We start from the raw sequence: 23,166 nt of genomic DNA, 5'->3' as shown, positions 1-23,166 counted from the left end.
CATGAGGTTGACTGTTAAGGAGGTTCCAAGTATGGGGAGATGACCCAAATGAGCCTGGCCCGAGGTGCACCTGTGAACTGCTGACACACTTGGGGCACAGTGAAAGATCAAATTATTTACCCCGGGCCAGAGGACTGCACAGACCATGGTGCAGGCCATGGAGGGGCCCCAGAGTCAGCTGGGGCTTGGGTGGGTTCCAGAAGCACTTCTCAGGGGAAAGGAACCACTGCAATAAGGCTCCAAAAGTTGGTCTCCATCAGCCAAGAAGAGAGAGAAGGCATATGGGCAGAGGGAACAGATGGACAAGCATGGAGGCCATAGACTGCCCAGAGTGCAGGGTAGTTAAGAAACCAGAAGAGTCTAGCGTTGCTAAAGCTCTGAAAACCCCTAAAAAAGGGGCTTGGGGTCGTGAACAGGAAATGAAGAGGGATAAGATGGACTTGTGGAGAGAAATCAGTACAACTGAATTCTACCTGTAGAAATGAGTGGGTTGTGTACACGCTGCTATGTATAATTTCAACAAGAAAAAAAAAAAAGAAAACCATTTAAAAAAAAAAAGAGGGAGGAGGGGAAGTTTATTGAAGGTTCTGAATGTCACACTAAATTCCAGTCTTATCATAGCCCAGCGGAACCAGTCAATGAGCTGTCTGACAGGAGGGAACATAGCTCAAGCCCAATTCTCTTTCAAACACAGGGTGGGTGGCCTTCCTGGCAGGAATATCCCATCTCCAGAGGGCTGGAGGCCTGGACTGACAGGGTGATTCCCAGTCTCGGCCTCAGGGAGCTCACAGGCAAGCACATTGAGACTGAAATGGCAGCTCGGGCTGTTCAGTGAGCAGGGGGCCAGACAGCCTACAGGGTCTGGGGAAGAGCAGGATGGACAGCTCAGCAGGAGACCCTTCAAAGTACAGCAACTGCTTTGGGACTTCATGTTTAGTCTCCTTCCCACTTGGGGAGCCTTGTTGTTGTTATGTGCTGTCGAGTTGTTTGTGACTCATAGCGACTCAATGTACAAGAGCCCTAAATGCCGCTCTATCCTGTGCCAACCTCGCCATCTCCAACACTCATTCCCACCACCACAATCACAGAATCGATCTATCTCATTGAGGGTCTTCCTCTCCTGCGCCGTCCCTTCACTCTGCCAAACATGATGTCCCTCTCCAAGGACCAGTCCCTCCTTGCAACATGCCCAAAGTATGTCAGACGAAGCTTCAGAATGCTTGACTTCAAGGAGCATTCCAGCTTTACCCTCTCCAGGACAAACCTCTTTGTTCTCCTACCAGTCCATGGTATATTCAACACTCTTTTCCAGCACCACAGCTCAAAGGCATCAATTCCCTTTCTATCATCCCTATTCACTGTCCAACTCTCCGATGCAAAGCACATTAATTGTGAAGACTATAGCCTGGATCAGGTGCACCTTAGTCTCCAGCCTGAAGTCATTGCTCTTCAGTACTCTTGAGTACTGCTGACTTTCCCAATGCAATTCGTCTCTTGATTTCCTGGCTGCTGGTACCAAGCGTGTTGACTGTGGAGCCAAGGAAACTAAAATTGTTAACTATCTCAATCTCTTCACCATCCATACTGAGGCTGCCAATTGGCCCAGTGGTGAGAATTTTTGTTTTCTTGATGTTGAGCTTCAATCCATATTGAAGGCTGCAGTCCTTGACCTTCTGCAGCAAGCGCTTCAGGTCCTCATTAGTTTCAGCAACCAGGGTTGTGTCATCTGCATAACGCAGACTGTTGATGACTCTTCCACCAATCCTGATGCCACATTCCTCCTCGTACAGCCCAGTGTCTCGGATGATCTGTTCTGCATATAGATTGAAAAGGTATGGAGACAGGACACATCCCTGACGTACACCCTTCCCAATTTTGAACCATGTAGTGTCTCCTTGCTCTGTTCTGACGACTGCCTCCTGGTCCAAGTATAGGTTTCGCATAAGCAAAATCAAATGTTCTGGGATTCCCATTCTTCTCAGAGTCAGCCATAGCTTGTGTCAGACATTCCTCTGGTTTTCTCTCTTTCTGCCAAGATCCATCTAACATTAGGAAGGTTAATAACCATTAAGGTTACTGGGAGGATTAAATGGGCAAAATAACTGGATGGTGGTATTGGGCTGGGTTTATAGAACAGACTTAAATTTGCCATCAGGGCAAAACAACATAGCCATGGACCTTCTAGAAGTAAGAATGACACATACAAAGAAAGGTTGGGCAATGGGGAAAAGCCCACTGTCCTTTTACAATTACCTATTTGGTTTTACTTACAGAAATAATACCTGGGTGCATTTTCCCTATAAAATCCTAACATGATGCAGTGAGAATTAAGGTCCAAGGACTACCAGCCCTAGAAGTGAAAAAGCTGCTAGCCATCCAACTGTGTCCTTCCGGGTCCAGAGTGGTGACATAGAGTCCCTGGACTGAGCCCTGGGCAGAGGTTAGAATCCAGTGTGGGGCCTGGGCCTCTCGCTCCCATGCACCTGTTCTCCGCTGGCCAGCCCCTCGAGGCTCTGACTCAGTCACTGACTTCCTGCCCCACACGGAATTCATCACAGGTGGCTGACTCATGCCTGCACACTTCGGGTTGAATAAAGTCAAGATGACATTTGCAGAGGCAGTGACTTAGGAACCTACGTCAGCATCTCTGAGGGGTTTTAAAAACACAGCTGGAGTCAGGCCCACCTCCTTGCCCTGTCCTAGCCCCCTCGTGTGGCCCCGGGCAATAGAAGCAAGGTCACCATGTGGTCTCTGGGCTGCTGGGGGGCTGTCTGTGGAGCTTGGAACATACACACACTGACATTTGGCAGGCTAGCTTCCTGATGGCTGGATAAGGAGCTGCTGGGCACGCTGGTCTGATGCTGGCAGACATGGCATGGGGGGGGGGCTGCTGACCTCCACCATGACCACATGCTGTCACCGTGGGCTTCTTTAGTTGACCGCTCCTTAACTTGAGGGCATGCACACACCGCAGAGCAGGATGTCTCCACTTTGACTCTTAGAGATTAAATTTGGTCCCTGTGAAATAGGTGACGGAACCCCAACTCCTGTACCTGGGAACGCCAGCCATTTGGGAAGAGGGTGGGTTTTTTTTTTTTATGGGATGGGGTCGTATCAGTGTCGGAGAGTCCCGAACCTATTTACTTCTGAGCTATAAAGCACAGAGACAAGAAAGCTAAAGACGGGAAGACAGATACCACGTGAAGACAGTTCAGGACCTGAAGAACCTTGAGCTGCAGCAGGTGAGGTGAAAATCTGATAGGAGATGGGTTAGCCCAGGGCTGAAGCAGGGAACACACTCCCCTCAACCCCATGCCCTGAATTCCAACTTCTAGCCTTCTAAACTGTGAGAAAGAAATGTCTTTTCTTCAAAGTTCCTCATTTGTGGAAATTCTGTGATAGCAACAGTAGGAAACTCAGACAGCAAGGGTCGGGGGGCAGAGGATGGCCTAAGCCACGGCCTGGAGTCTACAAACACCACTGGTTTTATCACTTGAGACAGAGATGCCAGCAGGAGATGCCACAGGCAGGGGAGGTGTAGGGGGCTGCCTGTTCAATATCCCAGCTCGTTCATCTCTCAGTGGAGGCCTAAGGGTTATGATGAGCTTTCAGACTGACACAGGCCAGGAAGAAAGGTCTGGCAATCTATTTCCCAAAACCACACAATGAAAACCCCTGGGATCACAACAGTCTAGTTGGCAACTGATGATGGGAATGGCAGAGGCCTGGGTAATATTTTATTTCATTAGGCAGGGAGTTGGTGTGAGCTGGGGGCACTGATTCCAGACTTTACAACAACAACATGAGGGAATTGGCCAAAGGGTGACATTGGTTAAAAGAAGAAACAGGAGTTAGAGGAGGAAATAAATGATACTAAGAGTGTGATCAAGGTGAGGTGGAGGGTGCAGGCTAGGCAACCTTTCCAGAGGGATGTGGGGGACCCGCAGCAGTTCTTCAGGCTGATACAGTGAGGGTGGGACAGTGTCCTGGTGGCAGAGCCTGGGCCCACCATGGATTCCACACACTCTCCTAGGCCTTCTGCCAAGGCCAAACCCTTCAGGTGTGGCCTGCATCCCAGCATCTCTGTCCTTACCGAGGACTGGCTCCCACCCCACCCACCAGCTCCCTGGATCATTCTTCTCGGAGTCCACACAGAACACTGCTCCCCTCACCTCCCGTCCTCACCTGCTGCACTCCATGGCCGCAGCCCTCCCGCTGATAGAAGCTCTTTTCTAGATTCTAGGAGCTGCTCTACTGTGTTTCCTCCCGCTTGCCGTGTCCTGGGCATCTTGCTGTCCCCTTCATTTCATAACTTCTAGATGACGGAAGGTATGAGGACCATCTAATATTTCTACCTGCACTTTTCTTTGGTTCTTAACCTTTGTGGCGCTGCAGATTCTCCACTGGTCTGGTGACTCCTATGCATGAAATGCTTACATTGAAAGCATTTTAAACACTTTGTGAGGAGAGTCGCCTTATATTATTACCATCATCTCATCCTCACCTTAAAGATGTAAACATTGAAGATAAGAAGGGTCAGTGATATGGAAGGTACTGAGTGGTCAAGAAAGGGTGCAGCTGGCACTTGACTCAGGTCTCGGGGTGCCAAACGGTAGTCTTCTCACCACCATGGAAGAGGAGACGATTCAGATGTCAGAGGCTCAAAGTCCTGCCCAGATTTTGAATGCTGACCCCACCCCTACTTGCTGGGGGTTCCACTAGGGGAGGCCTCATGGGTGTGCAGTTACTCCATGCATTTCCCAGGGAAGCAGAGAACCAGGGACAAGGAAGGGAAGGGAGGTTCCCAGGCAGGGTTTTGGTACCTTGTTGATGCTGAATTGCCCTTCGAAGCGGCAGCCTGCCCCATTGTTGAGTGGGATCTTCATTGAGTTGTCGATGTGCCCCACTTCGTGCCTGCCCATCTCATCCTGAATGTCGAGCCCAACCACTGCAGAGCCAAGAACACGAGAATCATGCATACACTCTGCCAAGCGGGATGGGAGCCAGCTTGACTAAGAGGGAGCAGCCATATGATTTTTCTGTTTGCGCCTGCTGTTGGAAAGGGAAACCCAGGGGTGATGCTCTGCTAAATGTGGGGCAGGAGAGGTCCAGAAGGGCAGAGGTTACACCCACGGACCACAGGGCCAGTCAATTGGCGCTCTGGACCCTGGCTCTGCCTTCTACTTGCTGTGTGGCCTTGGCCGAGTCATTTCTCCACATTCGAGCTGCTTGCTTTATAAAATGAAAACAGCAAAACTTGGATGTTCTTCAGAGAATTGTGATGAGGATTAAATAGGAGTATAGAAGACGGCAAGTGTTCAGAGAGTACAAAGTGTTTAATAAATGCTAGCAGTTATTATGACCTCTTAGAATCCGGGCTCATGGGGTTCACAGGCTCATTCAGCCATCATTCATTCACACCTTGCTTTATCCTGTGCATAGAACCAACAGCTTAATGCTGTTGGCTCTCTGAATTGATTCACAGTTGACCCACATTGGGTTTTCGGAGGCTCTAAATTACATGGGAAGAGACGGATCATCTTTCTCCCAAGAAGCAGTGGGTGGATTCAAACCATTCACCTGTGGTGGGCAAGGTAATTCTCTACACTAAGAAAGAAAAGACAGTCCCGACTCTGTAAGAACCTGGGAACTTTTCTAGGTCTTAAGAAAATAAATTAGGAGCTCTGGGGCATGGAGCTCTGATTCTAACGGCAATGTCTCTCGGTCATCTCACTATGACTCAATTTTCTAATCTGTAAAATGGGAAGATAATACCAACTACATTCCCTGAGATGTTGCAAGTGGCAAGAGGGAGGGAGGGCTTGCCTCACAAACTATGGAAATGCAGGAATTCCCCCGGCAGGTGCACTAATGGAGGTTGCACCACAGAGAAAGCAACTAAAAGCAATTTTCAAGTGAGGCAACCTTAGAAGGGAAAAATAAGGAACAAACTGTTCTTCGAAGTGGTGCTGGGGAAGTTAAGGGCTCATCCACAGAAGGGAATGTGATGCAGCAAGTGATGTTCACATGTCTGGGAAATGATGAGGAACAATGAGAAGTTTAAAACAAATATAAGCAGGTCTCATTTGACTCAGCAGTACCGTCTCCAGAAGCCCATCCTTCAGACAAATGTGTGTCTAGACACGTGCTCCGGATGCCCGGGGCAACCTGACAGCTGGAAGTAACCCAGTGCCCGCCAACAGAGATGGGCGGTGAACAGTCCCCTAGGGAAGAGAGTGTGGCAGGTAGAGAGAATAAGCTAATCCTGACGCAGGGCCAGAAGCGGAGAGCAGGGCTGGGAAGCTGTCTGCTTCCTGAGCAAGTCACCTAACAGCTCTGAGCCTCAGTTTCCTCTTTTATCATAGATTACGTTGTGGGAGTTTAAAAAATTAAAACCTAACTTACAACATGCTAGCTGTCCCAGTGTCTTTCATATAGGAGTGATTGTGTGTGAATGTGTGTGTATCTCTTTCTGTATGTATGTATATATATATATATATATGTTTATCAATGTCTCAACAACCTGCATTATGCAGAGCAACCTTGCTTGCTAAAATTGAGAAGGGCTTGAGGCATTTGCTGCAGAAGGTCAAGGACAGCAGTTTAATATATGGATTGAAGCTCAAATTCAAGAAAACAAAGATTCTCACCACTGGGCCAATTGGCAGTATCATAACAGATGTTGAAGAGATTGAGATTCTTAACACCTTCAGTTTGCTTAGCTCCACAATCAACACTCTTGGTACTAGCAGACAGGAAATCAAAAGATGAAATGCACTGGGAAAGTGTGCTGTTAAGGACCTCTCCAGAGTACTGAAGAACAACATTATCAATCTGGAGACTAAGGTATGCCTAATCCAGGCCATGGTCTTCACAATTACTTGCTATGCATCAGACAGCTGGACAATGACTAGGGGTGATAGAAGGAGAATTGATGCCTTTGAGCTGTGGAGCTGGAGAAGAGTATTGAATATACCTAGCTGTGGTGCTAGGAGAACAAACAGGTTCATCCTGGAGAGCGTGAAGCCAGGCTGCTTCTTGAAGGCAAGGATTCTGAAGCTTCGTCTGACATACTTTGGACATACTGCAAGGAGGGACCAGTCCTTGGAGAGGGACATCATGCTTGGGAGGTTGGAGGGACAATGCAGGAGACGAAGACCCTTGATGAGATGGATTGATTCAGTGACTGGGGTAATGGGGGTCGGTGTGTCAGAGACAATAAGGTTGGCTCAGGACAGGGCAGGGTTCAGAGCTGTTGTACAGGGTTGCTATGAGTCACAAGTGACTCATCAGTACATAACAACATATATGCGTATATATGTATATATATCTATTAATATCTTCATCTTTTTTGTGGGTAAGACAATGTTATGAATTCAAGAATACCTATAGGGAACCTGAGGCACACAGTGGTTAAATGATTCATTAAAAGGCCTATAGCTGAGAATGAGAGTTCAAATTAGAATCTGTGGAGTCTTGCTCCAAGCCCACACTTTTAGCCACTCTCTACAACTTCTCATGTCTTCTTTCCCCTCCCCTCCAACTGGCAAAAATAAGTATTACAAAACATTTGCAAAGTTAAGAATTTTTCCACGTAGTATTCAGTGACACTGCTTGTGTTCATCGCATCACAGCTATCCCTTTCCAAATTATTCCACCAAGTAAAACAGAAACTCAGCGTCCCTTAGCAAGGCCTCCTCCTTTCCCCACCCTTCCATCCACGGTAACCACGAAGACATTTTGGTCACTATGCTTTTGACTATTCTGGATATTTCCTATATATGGAATAAGACAGTATTTGTCCTTTGTGACTGACTTATTCCATTCAACAGTGTTTTAGAGGTTCATCCATGTTGTAGCATGTGCCAGGGCTTCATTTCTCCTTACGGCTGAGTAATATCTGGCTGTATGAATGAATCATGTTTTATATATCCCTTCATCTGATGAAGGAAACTTGGGCTGTTACTGCCTTTCAGTTGTTTGTGAGCAGAGCTACAACAAATGTGGGCATGCAAGCACCTCTTACTTTTCCCTTAAATTTTGTTACTGGTGTTATTGAGAATTTGCACATAAACACACTATTTCAAGTTTTTCCCTGCACAATTTAGTAACACTGATTACATTCTTTGAATTGTACAACCATTCTCATCATCTTTTTCCTGTTCATTAACATAAAACTTTGGCCTCCTATGTAAGTAGGGAGCTTTGGGCTTAGTGTGAAGGAGTTACGTTGCCAACCCTAAGGCACGTGGTTCGAATCCACCAACTGCTCCATTGGCAACCTCCTCCCACATGATTTACTGCCTTTGATAACCCAAAAGAGGGTCAGCTATGAGCTGGTTCTGACTCATGTACATAACGGTAACAATCACCACCACCACCACAAATGTACGTGAAAGCTGGACAGTCTATAAGGAAGACAGAAGAACTGATGCACTGAATTGTGATGTTGGCAAAGAATAGTGAATATACACCATGGGCTGTCAAAAGAAGGAACAAATGTCTTGGAAGAAGCGTAATTCCCTAGAAGCAAGAATGGTGAGACTTCATTCAGTGGACACAATATGAAGAGGGTGCAGTCTCTGGAGAAGGATATCATGCCTGATAATGTAAAAGGTCAATGAAAAACAGGGCGACTCTCAATGAGATGGATTGACACTGGGCTGCAGCAATGGGTTCAGTCACAGCAGCAATTGTGAGCTGAGATGGGACTGAGCAGTGTTTTGTTCTGTTGTTCTGGTCACAGTGTCTAAGCTCTCAACTACTTACCCAAAGGTCAGGAGTTCAAACCCACTAGCTGTTCCACAAGAGAAGGGAAAAATGTGGCAATCTGGTTTGGGTATCATCCTCAAATAGAGATAATTTTGTATCTCTTTTTAAAATTTGCACACTTTTCCTTTATTTCTATGTTTTGGTTAGCACCTTCTAACACAAAACTGTGTAGAAGTGGTCAGAACAGGCACCTCTGTCTCATTCTCAATACCATGGAAAAAGCTCTCAGTCTTTTCCCATTAAGCGTAACATTGGCTATTTACCTTGCTGATATGTCCTGAATCATACTGAGGGATTTCTCTTCTATTTCAATATTCTTTAGAGTTTTCATCAAGAAAAGGTATTAGATTTTATCACATTTTTTTTTTCATCTTAGAAATAATCATGTGGTTCATCTCTTTTGTTCTATTTAGTTGGTATATTATGTTGGCTTATTTCCTTATGTTGAATGGTATTGCTGATATCCATCACATCTTAATGTATCCCAAAGGATTAAGGCAGGGCCTGGCCTAAAATAAGAGCTAGATTAATGGCAGTTGGAGTTATTTACTAATATTATGTATAATAGAAGAATAGCTTGCAAAAGGTTCATTGAACAAGAAACTCCAGTAAGGTCCCTGACAGTGGACTCCCCCAATCATGTAAAGAGGAAAAAGTCAACCACTTCTAATACTATACATGCTCGTACACACACAATCACACATGGAGAGTGGGAAGTGGGCCTCAGATGCTAGCAGAGGACTCCTCTGAGGAAGATGACATGCTTCGGAATCAGAAAGGGAACAGGGAGACTTCTCCCTTTTTCTTTATATATATTTCTGTATTTTTAATGTGTCTGTATTTTTAAAAGACAATATATTCTTGTATTACTTGTGTAATAACAAGTATTATTTTTCAAAGCAGGCTATAAAGGCTGTACATGCAACATGATCTCAGCCATGCTTAAAATGCACAGAATGGAAGGTCAACCAGAGGAAATTATGTCAAGACGTCAACCAGCACTAGCACTAGGTGGCGGGATCACGATTCATTTCTGTTCTCTTCTGTTTTCCTGATTTTTCAAAGGAACCATAATAAGTATTCATTTTTTTAAAAAAAAATAATAATAAAATTTGAAGTTCTTTTTGAAGAGCCAAGGTGCAGCAGGCCACCAGAGCCTGTGGTCCAGGTGGAAAGCGGGGTGGGGGCGGCACAGCCAGCGACCCGAGGCTCACCCAGCCTCTGCAGGGTCACTGCTGGGAGCTGGGCCACAGCCTGAACCACATCCCTCTCCACCCCTGATCCACCGCTCCCACTCTTCTGTCCTGACTAAGAATTTCCTAGTTCCAAAGGCACAGCCAACTCCCGAGTTCTGAGAAGCTTCCAGATGAAGTATTTTTCTAAGAGAAAAAGAAAATACAAAACCAAGCTATTTCAACAAGTTCCCTGGATTGGGGCCCATGGTGGATGCAAACCTGTGACGTACTTCCCAGCCACCATAGACTACAGAGAGCAGTAACAGGCCAATTCTCTCCCTTATCTCCACTCGGAGACTGACTTGATGTTCTATCCTCAGTCATGCCCTGTACTAGGAAGGGAGTAGGTGGAAATGAAGGAAGGGGGAAAAGGGCCTGCGGCAGGTGACAGCCAGGCTGAGAGGCGTGAGAGCCAGAACCTCAGGCCAGAGAGCCCATTTTACAGTTGAGGTCACTGAGGTTCAGAGATGTCATTTGAGCCAAGGACCCACAGTTAGAGTGAGCAAAGAAGCCACATCAAACATGAAATGATTTTTCTTTTATACAAGTCATTCTCCTGATTAAAACGGTGAGAAATAAAAAGCAAGCTCCCGGCTCTCTTTCATACAGATACTGCATGAGCTCCGCCCAGCCCTCTCTAACTGGCTGGCTGCACCTGCATTCCAGCGCCTGCAGGTGTTGCCTGTCGGCACAGAGTTCTACCCCTCCAGGTGACAGCTCTTAGCTGAGTGGAACTCTCCTTAACTTGAAAAGCTTGGGAGGCTATTGTGACTCCCATCACCCTTAGCCCACATATATACACATCAGCAGCCATTAGCCAACAATATGGACAATTAACAGCCTGGCTCCTTGTTACTGGATAGGACAAATTCTGGAGTGTAATTCACTCTCCAGAGCTCCTGTGAGGTCAAGTTGAGAATACACTTCAGCTCAACACACATCTTTGCTTATCCTCGTGCCTGTCCTATCTTGCTTTCCTTCCTCCCTTCCAGGCTCCTCCTAAGAGCCCCCTCTCCACTCCTTACTTGCATGAGAAACGCCTTCTCAGGCTTCCCTTCAGAGACCGTGACTTAAATCTGTGACTTAAAATACCCCGACACAAGACTACTTTCTGGAGGTAACCCTTATTAGGAGTCCGCTGCATGCACCTCTTAAGTGTATACACACTGAACAATTCTCAAAGACAGAGTGGGGAGTATCACGTGCTACAGCTCTTTGTGGCTTGCCCTGTAGATGTAAAGCATCCTGGCTGTCTCTCCATTACTGCAGAGATCTGCCGGAAGGAGGTGTCTTACTGGGGATACTCACATTCACAGTGCAAATTAGGCAAACTGATGTTGAGAGTGACGTCAATTTTGCCGCCGCTGTCCTTGTCCGGGTCATCGACGTACAGCTCATTCACGCTGAGAGAGAGACAAACAGAGAGCTTCACTCAGATGGAGCTCTGGTCCTGGCGGCAGAAGACGGGCTGGGGCAACATCATCTGGTGGCCACACATTTGGACAATCCAGCGTTATCTCCCCATCTCAAGATCCTTATTTAAAGACAACTATAAAAGTGCTTTCTGCCATTCAGATAACATTGACAGGTTATGGGCCAAGGAAATATACACTGCTGGAGGATCATTATTTTGTTTACCACAATGGATACAATTTGAGATTAGGCAACTCCACAGATAGCCCCGCCAGCTTAGTCTGGGCAACAGGAGGTGGAGGAGGGCAATATGGAGATCCTCTGGCACACAGATATTCAACAAATGCTTTTGGTCTTAGAAACATGGTCCCTGCCCTCGTGGAGCTTAACACCTCACAAAGCAGAGTGGCAGCACCTGTGCCTAGATGCTGTTGAGTCAGGTTTAATCCGTGTGTGTGTGTGCGCGCGCGCAGAACTGTGGCTGATTTCCAAGCCTTCTAAAGTGCCTTGGGCAAATTCAAACCTCCAACTATTCAGTCGGCAGCCGAGCAGGTTACCATTCCTATCATCCAGGGACTAGAGAGACAGACAGTACATTAACTTTTTTAAGTAAGTATGGTACTAGCAATGCTAGTCAATGCCCTGAGTGGCACTCGCAGGCACTGCCCTTTGGGAAAGGTGGGCAGGGAGGACTTCTCTGGACAGGAAGGAAGATGCGTAGGTGCTGGACTGGCAAGGAGGGGAGGGAAGAGTTCCCCTGACGGCAAGTGCAAACACCAGTGGGTGGGAAGGCAGGGCTCATCTGGGGAACTCAGCGAAGGTCAGCACGGCTGCTGGGTAAAAGGAAGCGTGGTGTGTGATGAAGGCACAGGGCAGAAATCACAAAGCAGGTGGTGCCAGACCAGCGAAATCATGGGGAGGACTTTTAATAATAATGATTAAAAAAAAAAAAGCAACCCAAAACAAACTGTATAAATAGAAAATGGCCTGAGCCCTGCTGGCCTAGTGGGTTAGGGAGTTGTGCTGCCAATGCCAAGGCAGGTGGTTCCAATTCAGCTCCAGCTTCTGAAAACTCACTGGATGGTCAGCTATGAGTCAGTTCCGACTCAATGGCAGAGCTGAGTTTGAGCTGAAATATATATGGAACCATCATTTGCCTTTTCAACATTTTTCACGTGTATAATTGATTAGTTATGTGCTTGACTACTAGCTGAAAGGCTGGCAGTTCAAACCCCCCCAAAGGCATCTCAGAAGTCCTGGTGGGCAATCTGCTTCTAAAAGGTCCCAGGTCTGGACACCTCAGTGAAACACAGGGGGTCACCATGAGTCCCAATCCACTAACAATATCAGCTAAGTTTACCATGTTCAGTCATAATTGTTAACATTGGTGTTTCCAAAATTTCCTATCACTTTTAAAGGAAGCTCAGTGGGACCCTTGGATTTCATTCTGAGCACAGTAAGGCCATTTTTGCACTTGAACTGGATCCCACTGGCTGTGGAGAGGACCAGGGAGAGGGTGCTGCAGGGCCCCAGGAGAGATGAGGGTGGTGGTGGTGGTGATGACAAGAGGGATGGTGGCAGGAAATGTCTGCAAGTGGAGGCAGAAGGACTTGAGATGGGTGAGACATGAGTGGCAGAGGGAGGAGGCACACCAGAAGATAGCTGTGTTTCTGGACCTTTTTGATGGGCTGGAAGAGGTCCAGAAGTGGCAGAAAGAGAGTGGTTCCAAGTTCCATCTCAGTTGTGCTGAAATCAAGGCCTCCTGAGGGGCTGGGGAATGAACATGGCACAGCCACGTCTGTAGCCCACTTCTGAGTCCTAGACAACACCCCACAGAGAGAGGAAATACACTGTCCAGGCCTGGGCGAGTGAGTGTGGAGGGGCCAGTGCTCGAGGTGGTCAGGCAGAAGTTATTTAAAGCATTTATACTCCCTGAGATCCCACATTGGGTGCCACCAAGTTGGCTCTATCTCATGTAGAACAGAAGGGAATCCTGCCTGGCCCTGCACCATCCTCAGTCTCTGCTTCGTTTAAGTCACCTGTTGCAGTCACAGTGCCAATCCAACTTGTTGAGGGTCTCCCTCTCTTTCACTGACTGGCCACTTTTCCAAGTATGTTGTCCTTCTCCCGGGACTAGCCCTCTCGGTAAACACTCTCAAAATACATGAGACTAAGTCTCACCATCCTTCTCCAAGGAACACTCTGGCTGCACCTCTTTCAGGACAAGTTTGTCTAACACAGCTGCCAGCATCACATAGCCATCACAGCACAACAAATTGACAGGCAACGGTGGTCCTGCCCAAAAGTTGCCAAGTAAGGAAGGACTGCTTGAAGTCTAAAAAATCAGACTTCAAGATAGCTTTGTGAGTGACCACTTAAAATTAGGATGTTGTTGTTATGTACTGCCAAGTCAGAACCGACTCATAGACCCTCCTTGCGCGGAAAGAGACTGCTCATCCTTCTTCCTCAGAGCAGCTAGGACCTTGTCTTTCTGCCCTTTATGCAATCAACAAGAAATGGGTGGATTAAAAAAGGCATCAAAGGCTGTTTTGTTGGGAAGTTGATAGGGATATTCTCAGAGATAAGGGCAAAATTGCGAAGTTAATCTTCACATTGCTAACCCAGTGGCCTACTTTGTGGGGAGTTCTGCCTAAACCACGTGTCTCTGGCAGTTCAAATCCACCAGCAGCTCTTCCAGAGAAAGACAAGTAATCTTCTCCTATGCAATTTACAGTTTCCAAATTCCAATGGAGTGTCAGCTGAGTCCGTTCTGACTTGATGACATTTTTTTTAAAGCCCATTAATCCAGAGGAGTCTTAGGTAAGTCAGAAAGGGCTTGCATTAACATTATCCCACCTACTCCTGTGAAATGTCCTGATCCCCATTTGAAAATGAAGAAACAGGGTCAGAAAAGCCAGGTTCCAACCTCAAGCTCACACAGCAGAAAATGTCAGAACTGGAATCCCAATCCAGGCCTGCTGAGCTCCATCCAGGCTTTTCCCTTTTGCTAGCCCTATGTCCTCCTCAGGATCCAAGGTTAAGGGACAAGGGACAAGAGGAAATAGACCTTGTCCTCTAGATCACAGAGCACACGCATGGTGGAAAAGAAGAAACAGGCAGCTGTTGAGTCGACTCTGCCCTATTTGACCTCCACACATACCACTGAGTTCTCAAGGCCGAGACCTTTGGAAGATCACCAGGGCTTGCTTCCATGGGCTTGTACCATCAATCTTTTGGCCAATAGCTGCGTGCTTAACCATCTGTCACTCAGGGAATAGGGCCCAAAACAGAGAATATAAGAGAGCAAACAAACCAGTGGGGGAGAGAGCGCCAGACTACAAAGAAAAGCTTGAGCTTTTTTTTTCCCCCCCAATCCCTACAGCCAAATATTCCTTTTTAGCCTTCAGCACTCAATTCCTATCAGGGTCTTAATTTGCAACTTTGGAGGGAGGCTGAGTAATAAAGTTGCTGAGTGATTAAGGAGATAAGTCACTGAGGGAGGGAGGGCCCAGCCTTCCGACCCAGCCCAGTGAGCTGCTTCCTTGAAGCCTTTCACCTTTCCCACCTGGCCAGGCGTGGCCTGTGCACAACACTGAGGGACTGTGGGATGAGGTCACCCTGCCGATCCTCTGGAGGTGATCTCAGTGAAGAGCAAATTGAAGCCCAGGTGTGGCGCCAAGGTGAGCTCACTCTTTAGGCCTCAAGAGGCCTCTCCCAGCCCTTAATCCCCATTTTCTGAACCAGAAAAAGCAGAGAGGCCAGGCTCCCCAGGCTGCAGGCTGCCTAGTACAAAGGGACTGAGGTGTAGGGTGGAATGGAAATGAAGTGGCCACAGAAGCTTGGGCCAGGCTGCTTATGTAAGGGAAGAACTGGCTGATGCTGGGCTCTTTCTGGAGGATCTGAGGTAAACACGGTTCAATCCCTTGGGCCGCCGCCCCATGAGGTCAGCACAGCCGCTTTCCTCATCCAAGGCAAATGTTCCAGGCTGCTGGCTTCTAGCCACCCTAGTCAGCCCCTCATGCCTGCCCATGCTTCCCCCCTCCCAATTGTCATGGGTATGCCAAGGCAAATTGGCTTTATTGGCCAGAGGTGGGTTGGTTTTATAATGCAAATTGCTAGCCTGCCAGAAATCAGTCCACCTGGAGGACAGTTTTTGTGAATGAACTACTGCTTGGGGACCTTGTGGACTGTCTCCTCTCTTCTTGCCAGTGTAGGCAAGAGAGATAGTGGCAGAGAGAGGTGGGTCACATCACATCCTGGTTTTGCCATTTAGATACTGGGACACTGGGGACAGGCTGCTTCACTTCTGTGAGCCTGTTTCCTGAATTGTAAAACTAGAAAAACTATGAAATTTGAAAACAGGCAAAATTAATCTCCAGTAAAAGAAGTCAGAAGTGTAGTAGTGAGGGTATGAACTGTAAGGAGGAACAAAGGAATCTTCTAGAGCATTGGAACTGTCTTTTATCATGATCTGGATATTTGCTGAGCCTTTAGGGACCTCAAGGTTTCGCATAAGCACAAATATTTTGGGATTACCATGCTTCTCAGAGTCAGTCACAATTTGTTGTAATCCACAAAATCAGATGCCTTTGCATAGTTAATAAAAGACAGAAAGACATTTCTCTGGTACTCTCTGCTTTCAGTCAAGATCCATCTAACATTAGCTATAACATCCCTAGTGCCACGGCCTCTTCTAAACCCAGTGCTGCCCTTTGAAATCTTTTGTTCAGCTCAATATTTTTATTTCTTCCCTTTGCTTTGGCTTCTCGGTGCTCCAGTGCAATATTCAGAGTCTCTTCTGACATCCATTTTGATTTTTCTTCCTCCTTTTTTGTAATGATGCTTTGCATTCTTCTTAGATGACATTCTTGATACCAGCTCATGTGGTCTTCGCTCATTAGTATTCAAGGCCTCAAACCTGTTCCGGAGATGGTTTTAAAGTTCAGGTGGGATAGATGCAAGGTGAAATTTTGGTTCCCAGGGATTTGGTTTAATTTTCCTTACCTTCAGCTTGAACTTGCATATGTTCCATAATCAGCACCTGGCCTAGTTTTCACAGCTGATATTGAGCTCCTCCAGCGGTTCTTTGCACAGATGTAATCGATTTGATTCCTATGTGTAATATCAGGTGAAATCAATGTGTATAGCCTGCATTTATATTTCTTATAAAAATTTTCAATAAATCGTTGATTGTGCAAAATTCTGTCACTCTATCGCCAGCTCCATTTTTGTCACCAAGTCCATTTTTTCCAACTACTGATCTTTCTTCTCTGTTCCCAACTTTTGCATTCCAGTCACCCATTATTATTAATCCATCTTGATTGTATGTTTGGTTGATCTGACTGCAAAAGTTGGCAGAAATCTTCTATTTCATCCTCTTTTGCCCGGGTTGGGCTCTACGAGGAGAAATATGGCATCAGGATTGGAGGAAGACTCATCAACAGTCTGCATTGTGCAGATGACACAACCCTGCTTGCTGAAACTGAGGAGGACCTGAAGTGCTTTCTGTAGAAAGTTATGCAGCTTTAAATATGGATTGAAGCTCAACATCAAGAAGATTCTCACCACTGGGCCAATTGGCAGCATCATGATAGATGGCAAGAAATTCAGATTGTTAATAGCTTTAGTTTGCTTGGCTCCACAATCAACACTCTAGGTACTAGGAGCCAGGAAATTAAAAGGCGAATTACATAGGGAAAGTCGGCTGTCAGAGACCTTGCTGAAGCACTAGAGAGCCACGATGTCAGTCTGGAGACTAAAGTGTACCTGATCTAGACTATGGTTTTTGCAATTACTTGCTATGCATCAGAAAGCTGGACAATGACTAGGGATGATAGATGAATTGATGCCTTTGAGCTGTGGTGCTGGAAAAGAGTACTGAAAATACATACCATGGACTGCTAGGAGAACAAACAGGTTCATCCTAGACAGTGTGAGACCAGGCTGCTCCTCGGAGGCAAGGATTCTGAGGCTTCGTCTGACATACTTTTGACATGTTGCAAGACATCATGCTTGGGAGGATGGAGGGATAGCAAAAAAGAGGAAGACCCTCGATGATATGGATTGAATCAGTGACGGGTAATGGGGATAGGTGTGTTGGAGACAATAAGACTGGCACAGGATGGAGCAGAGTTTAAGACTGTTGTACATAGGGTCACCATGAGTTGCAGGTCACTTGACGGCACATAACAACAATAATAACAGAGAGATCTGGTGGCTTAGCGGCAAGAAGCTACACTGTGATCCTGAAGGCTCACAGTTTAAGGCCACCAGCTGCTCTGCGGGAGAAGTATGGGCAGTATCCTCCTGTGCCATTAACTGCCTCTGAAAACCTGCTGGAGGGTCAACTATGGGTCGGTTCTGACTCCGCAGTAAATAACAACAACCCTTAATATACATGGGCTTTATAGTAAGTTATACAGTAAAACCTGTGAACAGCTGGAACCAGTGCCAAGTGGAAGCCAATCAGAGAAGGAAAACTGAAATATCTTCCATTGATAGTTGTTGTGTCTTTGAGTCAGAACTGAGTTATGGATGACCATCAGCTGGTTTTCAGAGGCAGTAAATCACATATGAGACTGTCCATCCTCCCATGGAGCAGCTGGTGGATTGGAACAGCATGCCTTTGGGATTACAGCATGGCTTCTTACCACTAGGCCACCAGAGCTCCATTAATAGAGTGGTAGAAAAATGGTAGGGCTGTACTTTGTCAGAAGCAGAAGACTTTTGGGACTAGGAAAAAGAACACTGAGTTCCATCTCACACAGGTTTCACTGTAAATAACTCACTTAAAAAAGAAAAAAGAGAAAGGGAGGAAGAAACAAAAGGGGACTCGGAGTTCAGCTGCTCCCCAGGGCTGTGTGAGGATTAGCAGACAAGGCTGCAGGCTGCCCAGGGTAGGGGTGTGTCTTGCTTTTTCTCTGTCGTGAACAAGCCTTCATCATAAAGGAATGTGTTCAAATCCAGGCGCTGGCGTCTACTGAGGTTTTCCTCAGTCTCAGTTTTCAACAGATGTAATATAGGGGTAATCACAGTATTGATGTCATGGGGTTGCTGAGGTTAAGTGAGAAAACAGAGTGCTTTGTAAGCAGTAAGCGCTCAGTAAGCGTCTGATGAATTATGTGTCCCCTACTGCTCTTAGTGTCAGCGTTTACGGCGCTGATAACGTGGAGGCCAAAAGTACCCGCTTCCTAGCACTGTGGTGGGGTAACACGCATGAATGCAGTGAGGCACGTGGCACAGACCCTGAAACACTCCATGTTGTGAGCTGCTCTCAGACTGGCCTCTAACTTGTGGGAACCCCTGCACAATGGGGACAAAATGCTGCAAGGTCCGCACCATCCCCATGACTGGCAGTGGACAAGACTATTATGATCCACAGGGTTTTTACTTGCTGATTTCTGGAAGTAGATCACCAGCCTGCCTTCCTAGCCCCTCTGAGTCTGGAGGCTCTGCTGAAACCCACTCAGAATCACAGCAACTGTGAAAGATGGGTAGTGACTGTGCCTGAGGTACACTGAACCCGAGTCTCCTACATGGAAGGTGAGAATTCTACCACTGAGCCACCAATGACCCTGCTATACAGTCTCTCACTGTAACCTCTGTAGACTGTAACTCACGGCAACCCTCCATCAGGTATCTGAAGCTGTTCATCTTTACGGGAGGAGATGGCCCAGCTTCTTCTCTTAGACCCGCTGGTGGTTTCGAACATGTAACCTTTTAGTTGCAGTGTAACTTCTCATGGTCTGTGACATGAGAGCTCTTTGGTATGTACGTTCAGGACTGTCATAAAAGCTGCCTACATTGATTTCAACTCAGAAACCCTATGACCCACAGACGAGACGGAAGCCTTTTCTGAACTTCATTATTTCCACCACCCTTAAACCCATCGTTGTGGACATTATGATGATCCATCTTGTTGAAGGGTTTCCTCTTTTGTTGACCCGTGGCTTTTCCAAACATAAAACCAATGAGGAGATGCCCTAGTTTTGAGACATCTGGCGGAACACTGGCAGCTTTCACACATGTCGTCTCATTTAATACTCATAACTGCTGCTTGAATGGCGAGTCCCGTGCTGAGCACTCCAGAATGCTGGCAGCAACGGGGCTGGAAGAGGAGAGGGGGGCACATTCCAGGTGGGTCACACAGAGTCAGAGATGCAGCTCCGTGCCGCTGACGTGCACGGGGGTCGGTCAGCGTGGCCATGTAGGGAGCGGGAGAAGGGGACCAGAGCGGTGTGAGTGAGGGGAGTGAGGTGGAATGTAACAGAAAGCCTTGAAATTCTAGGCTGAGGCATGAGCCTGATGACATCGATGGAAAACAATTTTATTTGCTTTTAAAAGAGCACTTGAATAGTTCAGATTCCTGCTGACCTCTGCTGTGCTTAATAATCTGATTTAATGGAAACTTACCAGCAGCAAGGCCTACACTGAGCGCTTGGGAGGGGAGTGATGTAGATTCTGCAAACAAGCTCCTGAGAACTTGCATTTTAAATTCTGGCTGCTGCACTGATTCTCTATGAGGCAGACGTCCCAACACCCATTGGTCCTGCCCACCCCAGCCAAGCTGCCAGCACCTATGATTTGGGTCACTGCCCCACCTAGCCTTGGCCACCACGGTTGTCCCTAGGCCAAACCCATCATCACAAGAGATCTTCCTAAGGTAGAACCGACTCTGGTTTGTTGTTGTTTAGGTGCTGTTGAGTTGAATACGACTCACAGTGACCCTATGAACAACACACCTGAACCCTGTCCTATCCTGTGCCCATGCCTTCAGGTCTCCTGCTGCTAAAAGCACCATGCTAGCTCCTGGAGGTGAGATGTGAGGCTTCCTTCCCAGCCCCAGGTCTCAGGGCAGGAAACCTGGGCTTGGAGGGACACTCAACTCCTTATCTTGGTTAAATCAGTAGCCCCCCGCCCCCACTACAGGTCTGTTATGGGAGCAGGACTTTCTTCTTCAGTGTTAGAGGATATGGAACAAGGTGACCTCCAAGTCCCCCCTGGGGAGACAATAACTTCCTACAGCATAATAGTGTGTCTACCCCTCCAGAGCAGACGGACACAGAGACAGTGGTGGTTCAGTGGTAGAATTCTCACCTTCCATGCAAGACACCTGGGTTCAAGTCCTGGCCAGTGGACCTCAAGCACAGCCACCTGTCCATGGACGTGTGTTGCTGCAATGCTGATCACATCTGAGTGGAATTTTTAGATGATGATGAACTAAGAAGGCAGGCTGGTGGTCTACTTCTGAAAATGAGCCTGCACAAATCCTGTGGATCCCAATAGTCCACCCAGTTCTAAAGATGGTATGGGACTGGGCAATTCTGGGTTTCCAATTTGTGTATGGTGGTCGCCATGAGTCACGGGCTGACTTGCTGCTAACTAACAACCATCTGCATACACTCCTGCAGCTCAGAAACGTTCTGGGCAGGACAAGGTGGGTTGAAGGGGCAGCAGTGCTGAGTCTCAGTTCTGGGGTCAGTCTGACCTGGTTTAGACTCTGCCTCAAACCACTTAACTGACCTTGTGTGATTCTGGTCATGCATCAAAAGCCTCTAGTTCCCCTCACTGTAAAGAAGGGCAGGCAGTCTCATCTCCTTCAAGGCTGATTATGTGAGACGGTCATTATAAGCATTATGCTCAAAGGCTGACTGTATTTCAGTGAAATCATAACTGGAAAGTATAGAAAGTTGTATTAGCCTACAATCCACCAGTGGAGAGTTCTAGCTACTACAGTCTATTGTTGTAAATCTTAGGTTAATAATTATGAGGAGGAGGCAGAGTCAGACTGTCAGAGGTCGGAATGTTCTGCGGCCACGTTCTCTGAGGAGGGAGTTGCTCTCCTGGAACCACAGAGCCTCAGTACACCCTGTGGGGCCGTTTCCCAAGTATAATTACCAGCCTGTCCCAAGCACACACAAACATGCCTCCTCCCCACCGTGCCCAGCCAGAATAAGCGTCTTATGTCACTGATAACCACAGGCTGGGGTTGAAGGGATGTTGATCCAACCAGGGGTGATCTCATTTCCTTGGATTACAATCTCAGGAGGGCTGACGTGCTGTGGTCACAAAACCGCTGAGGAGGGCCAGCCACCCAGAAGAGAAAAACTGACCTTTGTTTCTTTCCAGACCTGTAGCGCTTTCTGGAGAGATGGGGGAGTCAGAGATGCGTCTGATACAAGAAGACCATCAGAGGGTTTTGGGGACTTTTTGTGAATTCCTTGGGAACCTCGTCTGTGCGGAATACTTTTGGGTAAATCTTACACCATGGAAATGACAGGAAGCTAAAGAGTATCACAACTTTGGTTGCTGCTACAGTTTTAAGTCTTATTTAATTCTTATTTATGTAATTCATAGACTTTCTCTAATGAATTGACTAGAAATTTTTTATTGTGATAAACTAAACAAAAGATAAAACACACCATTTTAAGCAAAGTATATCTTTATAGATGGAGCATCTGGCCACTAGGCTTGGGTCAAGCCCAAGCTCTGGTCCTTCAGCCTGAAAGTGGATGAAAGGCACTTAGCTCAGAGCTGGACATGAGTCAAACAAGAACTGGTATGACGTCCTCGCTCTTTCCTTCACCCCCCACCTGCCCTGCTCTGCAGGACTCTGTGGGAACAGTTCCCCAGATGCTCCTGGGAGAGAGGAAGAGGAAGCCCTCCAGAAGGAGAGCGTGGGGCAGAAGGCGCGCAGTACGCTTGTGAGAAAGCACGGCCTTGCCCTGGGCAAACAGAACGAACCACTCAGGCTTGCAGAATGACACTTCCCCAGGTGGTCGGCACAGAAGGTAGAGCTCCACCTGCTGAAGCCCCGAGCTCTGATGTCAAAGCTCACTGCCCCATGGCCCCTGTGTCAGCATCCTGCCTCACTATCAGCTGAGCTAAGTGTTGGCTTAATAAGATACTGCAACATCTTTAGCAGGAGGCAGAAGAGGCTGTTCTTAAGGGAGGAGGAAGGAGAAGGAAAGGAACATTTCAAATACGTTTCCTGGAGCTGACTCTGACTCACGGTGACCCACGTGTGTCAGAGCAGAATCATGCTCCTAGGGTTTCACTGAGCATCTTGTGCTGGTGGGCAGAATCCACCAGCTGGTCTGTGGGAGGAAGACGGGCAGTCAACTCCCGTTAAGATTTACAGCCTCGGAGGGTCACTACGAGTTGGAATTGATGAGAAAGTGGTGAGTTTTTAGTATATGCTAGGTGCTGAGTGGTCTTAAAACCTCTTTGGAGTGACACAGGAATACATACTAAGTTTAAAAAAATGCATGAAGAGTTAGAGATGTATACCACTGACCTGCTAATCCTTACACTGATATTATGATATGACGGGCACTCTGCTGGAGGCCTGTGTGGTAAAGAATCTTGCTTAACCCTCATGAAACGTAACAGACCTTTGGCTCCTTTATTCTCCATTTTCTACTTGTTTTCTTCAGGGCATGTCTCCCTAACTGGCATAGCCTAGTTTTGTTTCCTTGTTGATAGTCTGTTTCTAACACTAGTGTCTTCAGGTCCTTTGACACTGACCCGCACAGCATCAGTAGAGAAGACCAGACGCCTGTTCTCAGAGGGCTCATGATCGAGGTGTGATCCTATCTGGCAGTGCACAAAGGAACTGATCCTCTCATTTCACTCTTTATTTTTTTATTGAACAAGCACCAATAGTATATTTTTTATTTATTTTTTTAATTTTACTTTTTTTATTAATTTAGTTTGTTTATTTTTCATTTCAATGAACATCTACAGA

At 46.9% G+C, this 23,166-nt stretch overlaps 1 protein-coding gene across 1 annotated transcript in view; it reads right to left on the bottom strand.

Annotated features, from left to right (window-relative positions):
- Positions 1-23,166, bottom strand: part of ERGIC1 (endoplasmic reticulum-golgi intermediate compartment (ERGIC) 1) — a 153,947-nt gene that overhangs the window by 33,364 nt on the left and 97,417 nt on the right. Inside the window, exons 4-5 of the mRNA XM_006884427.1 lie at positions 11,316-11,410; positions 4,824-4,948 (exon numbers count right to left, since the gene is read on the bottom strand). Of these exons, the coding sequence (XP_006884489.1) occupies positions 4,824-4,948; positions 11,316-11,410 (220 nt within the window). The remainder of the gene's footprint in view (positions 1-4,823; positions 4,949-11,315; positions 11,411-23,166) is intronic.

This window comes from Elephantulus edwardii, unplaced genomic scaffold (assembly GCF_000299155.1).
Source record: "Elephantulus edwardii isolate Elephantulus edwardi_28Jun2011 unplaced genomic scaffold, EleEdw1.0 scaffold00033, whole genome shotgun sequence".
Lineage (NCBI taxonomy): Eukaryota > Metazoa > Chordata > Mammalia > Macroscelidea > Macroscelididae > Elephantulus > Elephantulus edwardii.
The sequence above is the reverse complement of the archived record's forward strand: the minus strand, read 5'-3'. Positions and strand labels throughout refer to the sequence as shown.